This window comes from Bacillus rossius, chromosome 18 (assembly GCF_032445375.1).
Source record: "Bacillus rossius redtenbacheri isolate Brsri chromosome 18, Brsri_v3, whole genome shotgun sequence".
NCBI classification, from domain to species: Eukaryota; Metazoa; Arthropoda; class Insecta; order Phasmatodea; family Bacillidae; genus Bacillus; species Bacillus rossius.
This window is the reverse complement of record NC_086345.1, coordinates 14,279,155-14,294,383: the sequence shown is the minus strand read 5'-3', so window position 1 is coordinate 14,294,383 and position 15,229 is coordinate 14,279,155. Positions and strand designations below refer to the sequence as shown.

Genomic DNA, 15,229 nt, shown 5'->3' with positions numbered 1-15,229 from the left:
TTCATATTAATAAGTAATGCAACAAAAACCTTTCTTCAACTTTAAATAGAAAAACAAAATCTGTGACCCGAACCCAAGCCACTTGAATCTGTAACAGGAGCTAACGCGTAACAATCGTAGTACACACTTAACACAAAAGAATGCTGGCTATCAAATGTAGTTACTCGGCACTCGTTGCAAGAATCGGCGAGATATCGATATTTGACTACGTGCGCGCGATCTATACGCGAAGAAACAGAACCAAACATGAATGATGCCAACTTAGCGCTGGCTACATTTTTATAAGCGGTACACCACGGCGACGCAGAGGAACAGAACAGATAAAAGGTTAATAACGTTTAAAAACGTTTTTAAAAGAAAATTTACACACCAGACAACTTCGTATGTATTTCCGTTTAAGTGGTAATGTCCGAATAAATATTAGATTACTTTAAAATACATCGTTTTATACGGAAAAGATACCTACACATAGTGCTCGGAATCTAATGGCGGGACCAAAAACATCACGCGACGTTTACGCGAATTTTTTTTTTAAATCCAAATTTTGACGCCCTAAAATTTGAATGTGACGATTATGTGCGTGCGACAATCAATGCGATAAAAGAGGGGTATGTAACTATAGCTCAACCTGAAAAATTCAATACCAGAAATAATCTTAGGTACGTTGTCTCGGTACAACATGGGTAACTCACCACTCGGCGATCTTCTTGTGGCAGCGCAGAACGCTGTTCTCGATGTCGATGGGGTGGTACCTCATGCCTCGCAGCATCACAGTCTCGTCCAGCGCGCCGACCACGAACACGGCGTCGTGAAGCTCTGGAAGCAAAAACGCAGGGATGCGCTATGGCGGAGACCCGTCAACCTCAGCCCAACAGCGGAAAACCCAAGCTCGACAAACCACGGAGTAACGTGAAGCACTTGGTGCATTGTTCAAGATACGCTGCACTAACTGCTGCCTCCGTAACTTACATACTCCGCCTCTGCCCGCAAGCCTCGCCGGACAACCTAGACTGTGAATGAACACAGGAAGTGTTTATAGTGACAACACCTAACACTCAGCATGCACAATTTACATAACTCACATGAAAAAAAATTATAAACAAGTGTTATTTTGAACAAAAAAAAAAATCGTATGCCACATCGAAAAAGAGTTGAAATAACTATCACTTATTACCTTAAAGCAGGAATTCCAGGTGGCTTTTTCTTTTCGAGAGGAAATCTGTACTGCCATGTTCATACTGTTTTAAAGTCTTTGTCCAGGTTTTAAATTATAATGAAGTATCTTATCATCTGACATTTTGAATAGTGATGAGTCAGATCCCAATTATATTGAATTTAAATCACAGAGTACTATGAACCTATCCCTCAAATCTGAATATAGGACTTAAATGTCAAAAATAAAATAATGAACGTGGAATAGAAAAATTATTGTTAAATATGGTGAAGAACATTCAACCCTTGAAATGTTTGTTTCATAAACTATGCTTACAGAATCCATTAATATTGTGATTTTACATACATTTAAAAGTACCTACATACGATGTCTTGTGGATTGGATATGTACTAAGTAAAGCACAATATTATACCTACTTAACTTCAGAATTGTCATGATGGATTTTTTAATTTACCTAATTTCTTCCTAATTTGTTTGGATTCGTCAATATCTGAAATACTAGAGATTTAATATTATTCAAAGGTTCAAGGATTTGACCGGCCCATCTCTGAGCATAAAAAAAACCAAGTATTTTTGTGTGACAATATAATTTATATCTTACATAATTACATATAAATGTAAATTACTAATATCTGTTTATAGACTGTTAGTAAAATATCAAGAAACTCCCAACTGTTCTTTGGAATAACAAACGTTAACGTTAAATAATTAAAACCCTTTCATAAGAAACCTGAAACTTGCACATTGCTATTTCAACTCAGGAAGACTTTAATTCAGTGAATATGGCATTCAAATGTGCTAACAGGTCATGCTTTCAAAATTATATAATAAAAAAATTAAATAAATAATAATAATAATAATAAAAACAACGTAATGAATAGAATACAGATTGCTTAAATAAATTGCAACAGTTTGTATATCTAAATAACAATAATAACCCGTGAAACAGCTCAAAATTTTATTTAAAACAAGTCAACAGCACTGGAAACAAAGATTATCATGAAATGTTGCAGAGCCCATATAAAGAAGTACGTAGCATTTTGCATTCAAAATGCTGAGTGACAACTGAATATGTTATTTGCACCATAAATGCAAACTAGGGTGCACTTTCCTCGCTGCATTCTGCTTTCTAAAACTGTCAAAAATAAACCGGGCGGGGGGGGGGGGGGGGGTTGAACGGCACTACTGCAACGCATGATTTTACAAAACTTAAAACAAATTATGCTAATAATTAATGTAACGACTTTCACAAATGAACATTCTTGGAAAAAAATAAAAGAAATAATTATCTATGTACAAGCTTTCCTGATGCTACAAGAAATGGGATTTGAAATTTTTTTTATCATGTCATATACTCAGCTGCCAGTGTTCGATCAAGCACTTGTCATAAAAAGTGACACATTTTGAACACATTGAGAATCACGTTTCGTTTACAACGCTATTTCACCATCTGTAATTTTAATACCTATTATGTTTAGTGGGCCTCCGCAAAATGTATTGCCAGACTGGTGAGCTCATGGGAACTTCATACTTTTAACTAGTGGTGCACCGATATGACTTTACCGATTACTGATTCGATTACCGATTATGAGAGCAATAATCGGCAGATACCGATTCAGTTACCGATTATAATGAACAAATTTTTTTAAGTGTAATAATGCACACAAAATTTTTTATTCCCATGTGAATTTAGGTAAAACTGAGAATACAGTTATAATAACAGTATAAAAATATATAAAATACACTATTAAGTCATTGCAAAGTGTAATTTAAATTAACTTCTATTTATATTTGTTATTGTAAACAACTTGAACTACAGTCTAATAATTGTAATTTACGATGGGTAAGTTCTTGTTGCGGAAAGCTAGCATTATTATTGACTATCACATAAGGTTGCATCGAGAAATTACAGTTAAACAATGTAAACATGTTGCTTTATTTTGTTCACTTAAGTTTATAGAAAAATGTTTCCACACTTCACTTTTTTTCTCCCTACTCGCCATCTCACTTTAATTATATAAAAATGACTCAAAACAAATTCTAGCACATATGATTTTATTTATGTTGACTGAATATATAAAATTATAAATACTTTTTCACTTTTCACGTCACATACAAATTACACAACAACGGATAATGTTATCAAAGATGCCCATAACGAGTTGGTAAAACGCAGTGATAAACTCTAGAAGGTATCGGGACCACGATTTTGAAACGCTACCACGACTCGAAAAGATCGATTGCCATAGAATCCATTGCAACTGCTTGCAACTGCTTGTGGTATTTTGATTGCGTACCATCTATTTTACGTCTCTGGCTATAGGTAATGTACAAGGCCACTAAACAAAAGGCAGAACAAAAAACGAAACGTAAATAAACGTGTAGGAAAAATGTATATTTTATTTTGTTCGAGGCAATGAGATTTATTAAACTTAACGAAATATCTGTAATCATAATATGACGGAGTTAGATGAATTTTTTAATATATACAAATATTACCGTATTTCGTCCTAAAAGGTGTAACAAAACATTACACGGTAAAAACCTACTTTAATTACGGCGGGACGTAGATAATCAGCAAAGTAATCGTTAAGATAATCGCCGATTACGATTAATCGGAAAGTACCCATAATCGCCGATTACAATTCATCGGTATCCGCATCGGTGCACCACTACTTTTAACCAAACGCTTATTAATAGTGATCATTATTTCCAGGTGAACAAGCGTCGGAAGCCGCACGCGCGGAAGCAGCGAGGAGAGGAAGGGAAGGCGCGCGGAGAGAGAGCGAGCGAGCGTGTGTGTGCGCACCTGGGGTGGTCTCGGGCTGTCCGTCCGCGCCCTCGCCTCCTCCTCCCCCTCCTCCTCCTCCGGCGGGCTGATGCTCCGCGCCGGGCCGAGCGCTGCCCTCCGTGCGCCGCAGGAAGCCCAGGTAGCCCGTGCGCGCGTACGCCTCGCCCGTGTGGCCCGTCACCAGCCGCGCGCCGAAGTGGCCCGCGTAGTCGCTCTCGTCCCCGTAGATGGTGAAGTAGCCGCTGGCGTTGTGGCTCGACTGCACCCAGATCTGCGGAGAGGGCGCCGCGTCAACATACACGCACGCACGCACGTATGGACGTAGTTATGCAAAAAAGGGAACCAACCCCACAATTTTGTTATATTTTATCTGAAAACCAAATTAAAACAGTAGAAGGTTGATCGTACCGTCGTTGCTATTATCATTATCAGTATTTATACCAGACCGTTAAAATTACACCCGCATCATATTTATCAATAGGAGAATTACAATTTATAGTTAAATTTTACATCAAAATACTTGGAATAGGTTTCACGTGGGTTGGTTCCTTTTTTGCATGACTACGTCCATATCATCTTTGAAAGATTTGTGCAATGGGAGTGCATGACTTGATGTTAAGTTTTTTGGACACACGCCATTGCTAAGCACATGCATGTCTGTGTAGAAAAAAACTACAAAAAAATACACGAATGACAAAAAAAACACAAATCAAGCAAAAAAACTTGCTGTTGTCAGTATTTAGCGCCGTTCAATATTCCGCAACAGGAATATGGTCAACCAAAACAAAGAAAAAAACAAAGAAAAAATGTACTAGCAGAACGAAAAAAAAAAAAACCCAAAAATGAAGACAGCACAAAAATATTGAACAAATTTTTTTTTTTTTTTTTTATATTTTGTAGTTGCGCTCTCGGGGCACAGTTCTCTCTTCCGTTCACAAGGCGAGAGCAGACCTAAAACTGCACAGTGCTATCACTTCTACATAAACGAGTAAGCAAATGCAGTATTTCTGGTGTGTCACGCCACAAAATATGCGGTTAACAAAACAAAGTGCAAATCATTTTCACTGGTCTGTTTGCTCATGATAGCTGAAATGATACTTCTCGCAATTAATGTTGCCGTGTTGGTAATACACGATGAAACCTGCCTGCTATCTAGCGGACGGGCCAAAAAATTACTTCAAAAACTAGTTTCTAGTTTATGCAATTAAGAGTTTCTCCCCCATGAACTAACAATCTTACTAACTAATCTTTACAACTGAACATGGATACCTCCTTCGCCCGAACATGCTGTTTAGCCAATTATAAAATCTATCTATATATATAAAAATGAAACCTGTTTTCCTTGGTCACGGCATCACGCGTGAACGGCTGGACAGATTTCACTAATTTTTTTTTGTTGTGTTTGCTATGGTCAGGAGAAGGTTCTTATGAAAGAAAAAATTAAGAAAATTGTGCGGAAAATGAGAAAATTTAAGAATAATGAATTCCTATTTCCCTTGGTCACGCCATCACGCGTAAATGACTGAACCGATTTCACTAATTCTTTTTTTGTTGTGTTTGTTATTGTCACGAGAAGGTTCTTATGAAAGAAAAAATTTAACGGAAAATTAGAAAATTTAAGAATACTGAACCACCATATATAAAATTATTTCCAAACTAACCCAACACTTTGTACAATATAAATATTTTTAAAGTAACCTTATGACATTCAGCTTTAAGCGTTTACAGTTTCCAGTGCGGCTTGCATTTGCAATGTCAATAAATAAATCGCAAGGGCAGTCGCTAAGTGTATGTGGCATCAACCTAGAAAATCCATGTTTTTCACATGGCCAATTATATGTCGCCTGTTCCCGTGTCGGAAAACCATCAACATTATTTATTTACGCGCCAGAATATAAAACTAAAAATATAGTTTATCAAAAAGCATTAGAGTAGAGAGAAGCAGTGAGGGGTACAGAGACTATTAGTTGATTTATAGAGCGCGCGTGGTATTGAGCTCATTGTTTACTTAAAAATGCCAAGTTGTTCAATAGCAATTTGTAAAAACATTAGTGGAATTATTGAATCCTATGGAATAAACACTATTTTGACAAATTTATTTTGTTTTTTTATTTAATTAAATTAGTAAGGTCCTTTTCAGTTATAGTGATAGCAGGGAATTATGGATTCATTTTTATATGGAGGATATTATAGATTCCAGTTCAAATTGAATAGGTACTCATACCTAAGATAGGTCAGCTATACAAAATAAAGTAGTGCATCATTGCTACGCTAAGGCGGTACGAAGTTCGCCGGGTCAGCTAGTACGTTATAAAATTTATCATGATCACAAAAACAAATGGAATTATATACAAAGGTTAGAACTAGGGCGGTATCTGATCGCCTTCGAACCTCCAACTTCCGTTCTTGAATAATGAGAAAACACCCATTGGCAAATGCTTTCGCTTACGTTTGTCTTGCGACGATCCGAGAATTTCACCTCTAACGTCTAACGCCCCCGTCTGTCCCTGTTAATCATTACCTCGGGTTCCGGAAAACCAAACAAAATAGAACCGAGGTCCTATTCCATTATTCCATGCACACAATATTCAGGCGGACCACTGCCTGCTTTGAGTTAATATGGGTTTACATGTCTCTCAATTTAATAGTCAATTTCTATCTTCCTGTGCAGAGCTGTGAATGTTTTCTTCCAGCCAAGAAGCACCTGTAATTCTTTGGGTTAAAATGAAAATTGCAAGGTCTTCTCAAAGAATCGTTGGTTCAATTTGTCAAACCATCTGCTTTATAGTTACGTTCCACATCAATTACTGATGTTAGAAAGAAAAAAAAAACACCAGAAAGATGACTGATTTGGTTATTGGTTCCAAGTGAAGAGCAAAGTTAAGGTGGCAGTTACAATACTAAAATTCGCTACACTTCCAAATTGTGTTATTAATTCATCTCATGTTTTAATTTACCTATTTGTACTTTACATCAGTGTTCAGGGCCTTAAATTAATTTTTTTTTTTTTTTTTTCTAAATCCAATGGGGCCTTTATTATTTAACCATTATACAGTTGGTCCGCCTACTCTTAGTGTTAAAATGTTGGATTTTACCCCGCCTGCCATCACATACGGCTTCAAGCGCCCAGCGCAGATGTGTCTTTCATTGCAGGTTCGTCGCGCCAGACAAGCACGGCGGCAGCGCAAGCACGGTTCTCATCCTACGCTAGCTTATCTTTTCTCGCCACAACGTCAGCATGATTTCCCTCTCCTCTCCCCTCCCCCCATCATAGTCTTGCCTGCCATCTTGTTGCCAGCACCCCCTTTTTTTTTTTCTTACCTACAGAACTCGGCGATCACTACCCTTGGCCGCGAACTCCGTGTGACACCTGTCAAACTGTCCTCGAATTAAATTAAGGGGCCCGCCTCGTCAGGGGTGTATGTGTGTTAGTGAGGCGGGATGATAAGCACAACGCTCGATGGTATTTCTAGCGCGGTATCACCTCTAAGCTCAACACTCTGAACTGGCGCGCAGTCTTCTCGTCATCAATTGATAACTGTGAAATTTGTGCGGTGACCGTATTTTTATACTACAAGGAAATGAAGATAAAGGTGTAATGCAAGTCCCTTAAGTGCTTTCAAGAATCTGTACCAGTTGTTTTACACCTAAAAATTACTCTGAAAGCATGCGTTTCAGCCATTTTAACTCTTCTAGAAATACAGTTTAAAAACATGATCCAAAATTAGAGGTACTTTTCGGGCCTCAGCGAACTCTTAAATGCTTTTCGTAAACATAACCCACTCGGATGTCTTGAGTGGTTTTGAAATCGCGTTGTTTTTCCTGAAGCTCTGCACACCGTGTGTGTGCCCGGGTAGGCGGGCCCCTTAAGGCCTCTGGTAGTCCTGGTTTTTGCCACCAGGGACAACCACCTCTCTGCACCTCCTCCAACTCTACTAATGTAATGCAGCTGCACAGAGAACATCAGCATTCGAAACAGGGGCTACCCGACAGCAGAGACGTGTGAGCCAGGAAGCGGAACGGGCGGAGGCTCTCACCTCGCCGAGGTGCGAGTCCCCGCACTGGCCCTTGGTCTCCGGGTTGGCGATGATGACCTTGACCCCGGGCAGCAGCTTGCCGGACTCCATGAGGCACAGCGAGTGGGGGCTGCCCCGCTCCACCAGCGACACGCGGTCGTTGCGCAGCGCCCGGAGGTCCACGAACACGGTCGATGGCTCCGGGCTCGAAGCGCCCTGCCACAGGGCACAAGTTCATTCTGGGATCCAGGCCTGCCCTTGCGACGAAATTCTCCCCCGTGGCAATACACACAAAATTGTAACCGGATTAGCAGCCGCGACAGGGGCGTAGCCAGGGGGGGTGTTTTGGGTGTCCAAACACCCCCCGAAATATTTAAGTCGGGACAAAAATTTATGTTATTTAAATCCAATATTTTAGTTACGAAAGTGCTTGAATGGCACCAATTTACAAATTAAAATCAAAATTTTTCCGGGGGAGGACCCCCCTGACCCCCTCCCTAGTACGGGGGCAGGGTGTAAGTAAACACCCCCCCGAAAAGAAATCATGGCTACGCTCCTGGCCGCGACGTCTTTCACACACGTGCTTAATTTCACAACCATCGCATACAATCACATCTGTTAATATATTCGCCTTGGTGACACCATCCGACTTGCAAAAATATTGAAAATGGAAATGTCTGCAAAATAAACCTGTATTTATTTACCATCTTAAGTTGAATAAAAAAATACTTTATATAGAGGAATTAATATGTGGTGGCGATACCAGGTGTTGTTGGGAAAGGTTTTGGTTTGCATGGTTTGAAAAAAAAATAAAAAAAAGGAAGTGTGAGAGGAAGGTTTTTTTTTTGACAAGATGAGTTCTTACCCCGGGTGGAAACTACTCTAGTTACAATCCTCTCTACAATTTTAATGTTTTTCAAAAATCCACACGCATAAAAATCCTCACACGAAGACTCGGATTGAATGAATGTCTTTTCATAAATGCTCGAGCGAGATAAGAAACATATAATTACACCTTATTGTGGGTATCAATGTGACAAAATTAAATTCAGCTGAACTTATAACTAAAGTTGCAATATTCCAGATGTATATGTTGGTAAATATTTTTTAAATTGTTTATTAATGGTTATGGTGTGAATGACTTTAACAAGAACTTAAAAAAAAATATATATATAAAACATGAAATGAAAATGATAACGACGGTCATGAAACGCTAATACAATGTTCAAATTGTATCGTGGATGCACATATAAAAATCAAACAAACGAAAGGTCGCCACAACATTCCTACCAGGATCTCACAGGAATGAATCAATATTCTTTTTTAATAATGTGCGCAGGCTTTCACGGCAATCGCCTGAAGTAGCTTGGCTGCCTTCACCCTCAGACGAGAGTGTATAAAGGCAGGAGAACTGGTAAGAACCTCAGTAGTTTAACTGCTCCCTGATGATGGCGACTGCAATGTCGACAGAAACCTCGGTGAATTATCAGCCAAGGACAAAGGCTACAACCCAGAAGCCAAGCTACTTCAATATTCTTTTTTTTTGCCACAGAGTGGTCCATGGTTGGAGTTATAACCGATTGGAACTACATCTATACTAATATTATTAAGCTGAAGAGTTTGTTTGTTTGATTGAACGCGCTAATCTCAGGAACCACTGGTCTGATTTGAAAAATTCTTTCAGTGTTGGATAGTACATTTATCGAGGAAGGCTATAGGCTATATTATATTATCAATAACATTAGGGATCCTTACTAAAAGTCCAATTTAGAATCAAATGCGTTGGAGGGGGGTTAGATACAACTTGCAGTACACGTACGAAGTGTGTGTTGACAATGCCGCAGGCGCTAGAAGTTTATTTCCTATTGCCTATTAACATTGTTGCCACGCACTAGATGCCTTATCATTCTTAATTTTCCCATACAAGTAAAAAACACCCGTGTGATATTAACAACGAAGCAATCAGTACCCTCATATAGAATACATAGAGATAGTGTGAGGTATATATATAGATATAAAGAGATAAATACAGATAGAGATATACATAGATATATAGGACTATAGATGTAGACAAAGATAAATATATATTTAGAGACATGGATAGATTATTTGTATATGTGTACCTATGTACTTCAAAATATATTGCATAACAAAACTGAATGAGGCATTGCAATGCATGCCGAGCATTAGCTAGATAATGGAATCTTTTCAATATTAGTAATCCCTTATTTTTCATTTTTTTTTTTTTTATATTGCTTTATAGAGTCTAGATTACATACAGACCAGGTAAATAACTATAAACTGGCAGAACAACGTCTGTCGGGATCTGAAAGTGATATAAATTATTTTGCACACTTGACATTCCAATTAAGAAGACAATTACTAACTACATCTTATCTCCAAACAGTTCCCCCTTCACCCTTCTGTTCAGCCCGGGCAATGCCGGGTACTGCAGCTAGTTTTTAAATGAAACGCCCATGAATTTGCGTAACCTTCACAACTCTGGCCGTTTCCCCGGTCGGCCGCTGGGGCCCAGACCCGCCGACGATCAGCGCGCCTCACCTGCAGGCAGATGGCGACGTTGACGCGGCAGCCGAAGCTGGTGGAGACGGCGCGCGGGCTCAGCCCCAGCGCGGAGAAGAGCTTGGAGAAGCCGGCGGAGAGGGCGATGCGCGGCCGCTCCTCCGCCACCACGACGCACGTGCGCACGCAGCCCAGGTTAACCCCGCGCTGCTTTAGCTGGTTCACCGACGAGCCCAGGCCCTTCGTGCACAGCTCCATCACGCCTGTCACAGAGTCACCACAACGTTAGGCCATCCTGGGACAGCACGCACGCTTGTGACGACATTCACCCCTGTCGCAGGGTCACCACAACGTTAGGCCATCCTGGGACAGCACGCACGCTTGTGACGACATTCACCCCTGTCGCAGGGTCACCACAACGTTAGGCCATCCTGGGAAAGCACACAACCATTGTGACGATATTCACACCTGTCGCAGAGTAACCACAGCGTTAGGCCATCCTGGGACATAATACACACTTGTGACGACATTCACCCCTGTGGCAGGATCACAACCACCTTCGTCCAGCGTTAAGCCATCCCAGGACAGCATACAACCATTGTGATGACATTCACCCCTGTCGCAGAGTCACCACAACCCCCCGTGAAGCATTAGGCCATCCTAGGACAGCATACAACCATTGTGATGACATTCACCCCGGTCGCAGAGTCACCACAACCCCCCCCGTGCAGCGTTAGGCCATCCTAGGACAGCATGCAACCATTGTGATGACATTCACCCCTGTCGCAGAGTCACCACAACCCCCCCTCCCCCCCGTGCAGCGTTAGGCCATCCTAGGACAGCATGCAACCAATGTGATGACATTCACCCCTGTCGCAGAGTCACCAACAACCCCCCCCCCCGTGCAGCGTTAGGCCATCCTGGGACAGCATACACACTTGTGACGATATTCACCCCTGTGGCAGGGTCACAACAACCTTCGTCCAGCGTTAAGCCATCCTAGGACAGCATGCAACCATTGTGATGATATTCACCCCGGTCGCAGAGTCACCACAACCCCCCTGTGCAGCGTTAGGCCATCCTGGGACAGCATACACACTTGTGACGATATTCACCCCTGTGGCAGGGTCACAACAACCTTCGTCCAGCGTTAAGCCATCCTAGGACAGCATGCAACCATTGTGATGATATTCACCCCGGTCGCAGAGTCACCACAACCCCCCCCCCCCCCCCCCCCCGTGATGCGTTAGGCCATCCTGGGACAGCATACACACTTGTGACGATATTCACCCCTGTGGCAGGGTCACAACAACCTTTGTCCAGCGTTAAGCCATCCTAGGACAGCATGCAACCATTGTGATGATATTCACCCCGGTCGCAGAGTACCACAACCCCCCCGTGCAGCGTTAGGCCATCCTGGGACAGCATACACACTTGTGACGATATTCTCCCGTCACAGAGTCATGACAACCCCCATGCAGCACTAAGCCATCCTAAGACACTAAGACCACGTATACCCTTGTGCTGAACCAGATTTACAAACAGGCCAACTGGGCAATTGCCCAGAGCGTCAGTTTTTAAGAGGAGGGTGAGAATTTGAGGTGAGAAAAAAATAGAACAAGGAAAAAAAATATTGAGGGACAAGAAAAATATATTCTTTAGCATACAGTAATGATTTGATTTTCAAAGATACAAGTCAAATCCTGCAACTTAAAGGACAACAGAAAGACAGTCAGAAGAAAAGAGACTAACAGCATATGTCTTTGTAAATCTTAGTATTTAGTTGCTTAATGAGCTGTTGTAAAACTGATAATAAATAAACTTGAATTTGTTAAATTTTTAAGATGTTTGGGGGGGGGGGGGGGGGGGGGGGGAAAGTGGTCAATTTTATCTGCCCAGACAGCTAGCTGCCTGGAATCTAGGCCTACCCTTGTGATGAATTTTTCCCGTGTAGCAATGTACACAATTTTAACTAGATTATCAGCCACGACGTCTTTCACACACGTGCTTAATTTCACAACCATCGCTACAATCACATCTGTTAATATATATTAGCCTTGGTGACACCATCCAACTTGCAAAAATATTGAAAATGAAAATGTCTGCAAATAAACCTGTATTTATTTACCATCTAAGTTGAATAAAAAAATACTTTATATAGAGGAATTAATAATGTGGTGGCGATACCAGGTGATGCTGGGAAAGGTTTGGTTGGTTTGAAAAAAAAAAGGAAGGGTGAGGGGAAGGGTTTCTTTTTTTTTTGGACAAGATGAGTTCTTACCCTGGGTGGAAACTACTCTAGTTACGTCCCTGTACAGTGGTGGTCAACTCCCAAAACAAACCTGAAAAAATGTGGACGCGAGTGGCTAATTTTCGTGTAGGGACTACAGAACAAAGTCACACCGGAGAATGCTGAACTAAATGAATGAAACACACGAGCTGAAAAAACACGCACAGCTCCCCGGGAGGGGGGAGGCCGCAGCGAGGACTCACCATAGGAACAGAAAGTATCCCTCACTCGGTACTGGCTGACGGCCGTGAGCCACAGCGCGGGGTTCACCTCCACTTCCGACGGAGGGATCAGGATCGAGTGGTGGCCCGAGTAGATGCTGGAAGCAGGACGAACACACATCGGTCGAATCGCCACTCCACGTATATACATTTTTTTTTTTAAAGTCTACGGCACAAAAAAAGCAACAATAAACAAGCAGAAATGAGAACAGAATGATTATTTTAAAAAGGTAGGTAATATTAATTTTTTTTTTCTGAACGAGTACATAGAGGCCAGTGAAAGATACAAGTTAAATCCTAAAACTTAAAAGGACAACAGAAACGACAGTCAGAAGAAAGAAAAGAGACTAACAGCATGTGTCTTTGTAAATCTTAGCATATTTAGTTGCTTAATGAGCTGTTTTTTTTAAAACTGATGATAAATATAAAATTTAATTTGTTAAATTTTACGATGTTGGGGGGGGGGGAAGGAAAGTGGCTCAAGTACGGTTTTCACAGTCAAATTCGTTCTTCTCATCCATACCGCACGAAAAACGTTAAAAATGTGACTTTGCCAGCTGATTATGGCAAGAGCGTGCCATGTACATCATGCAAGTCGGCAAGTTTCAAGCGTGAAACGACGACGAACTGGAACGGGACGGCAACAACGCACCTGCTGAGGCACCAGAGCGCGAAGCCCAGGCCGCAGTAGGGGTCGAGGCACAGCGCGATGTGGCGGGACGGGTACAGCTCGCACGCCAGCTTCATGGACCGGCAGAGGGAGGTCACCGCGGCGTGGGACATCTTGATCCCGGCCAGCATGCCCGTCGTCGACACGCTGCGGCAGAGAGAGACACATTCCACCACCGGGCGACTCCCACCCTCGAACCTGAAAAGTCCTCGGAAGCAGCACCGGTTTCCACAACTGAAAATGAAAATCGACACCTACTGGTTTCCCACCCAAGGCAGGGTCTGCATGGATGGAACGGGGCCCGACACTCACAGGAGCCGGCTGCCCCACCTGAGGGACAGACCTGTCATTTTGGCCAGCCAGGAGTTTATGCGAGGTGAGACGGGGGAGACGAGATAACCCCGAGAAAACTCCCACGTTTCCTACTTGCAAAAAATCTGGGCTCGCCTCCCGCTGGGAATTTAACCCGGATCACCTTTTATGAGAGGCGAGTATTCCGACCCATCTCAAACACCCACCGGCACTTGCAAAACATCACATGATGCATGTTGCGAATAAAAATTAAAAAAAAAAAAAAAAAAAAAAAAAAGGTTCAAAATAGTGTGTACAAATTAATCAAACTTTTGAGTTGTCGGTGGCACTGACCGTTGAAAGATACCTTTACCAGGCACCATTTTGTGACCAGCTAATTTTATTTTTGTTTTACGAGGGTTAGGCCAGTGTTCCAAGACAAAAAAATAAGGGTTTAGGTGTTGAACATGCTACAACTGCACCCTAACCACATTCCTAGTGCACGATAGGACACAGCTAGTCCTCTTATTTTTAGAAAACGGATTTTTGTGTCCTATCCGTGACCTATCCGCTGCCCAAACTTTTGTGCATGCACAGAGCTCACTTTTTTTGGTGATTTCGTCTAGATGGCTGACCAACGTTTGGCACCATTATCTCTCACATAGTCACTTTTGTGAACATCAGGGGATGTACCACATGTATTGGTGTGCCAAATGAAACTTTACGGTAACGAAACTATCCTGAAATACATTTTGTACACTTTAATGGCCATAAGAAATAATCACAAGGTACTTGATTTTAGTGTGATGGTGGTGCTCTCTCTAGGATTTTTGCCGTAACAGTTGTATAGATGGATGCAAAACGTCCACTACAATCGTTGGAACCAGTTTACAGCATTGCGTAGGACACAGTTTATTAAAACGGTTGCCAATCTGTCACATTATTGGGATTAGGTTCGGACACGTACTGGAATATGGCCCGTGAGTTAGGTAATGGTTGTGTCCCAACAAGGACAGTGCTTATTCGCTACCTTACTCGAAGATCTCGTTTGGAACACGGCGTGAAGGATGACGGCAGTGCAGTGCACACAATTTGTGGCTCAAGGACGTGGGACCGATGTAGTGACTCATGTGAGGACAATCCCGTGGTAATTATTTACTACATCGCGAGTGAATGGGCGGTCCTCCGCTTGAAACGAGATTGCTTCTGTGCAAACAAAGGAACTATACATACACGTATTTTCAGGTAAATAT

General features: G+C 41.8%; 1 protein-coding gene across 9 annotated transcripts in view; it reads right to left on the bottom strand.

Annotated features, from left to right (window-relative positions):
• The window catches only part of LOC134541133 (disco-interacting protein 2), a 473,542-nt gene that overhangs the window by 4,618 nt on the left and 453,695 nt on the right, over positions 1–15,229 (bottom strand). For all 9 annotated transcript variants that reach the window (XM_063384327.1, XM_063384328.1, XM_063384323.1 and 6 more), the window contains 6 exons: positions 13,668–13,832; positions 12,998–13,113; positions 10,544–10,767; positions 8,003–8,197; positions 3,984–4,236; positions 693–816 (listed from right to left, as the gene is read on the bottom strand). In XM_063384327.1, the coding sequence (XP_063240397.1) occupies positions 693–816; positions 3,984–4,236; positions 8,003–8,197; positions 10,544–10,767; positions 12,998–13,113; positions 13,668–13,832 (1,077 nt within the window). The remainder of the gene's footprint in view (positions 1–692; positions 817–3,983; positions 4,237–8,002; positions 8,198–10,543; positions 10,768–12,997; positions 13,114–13,667; positions 13,833–15,229) is intronic.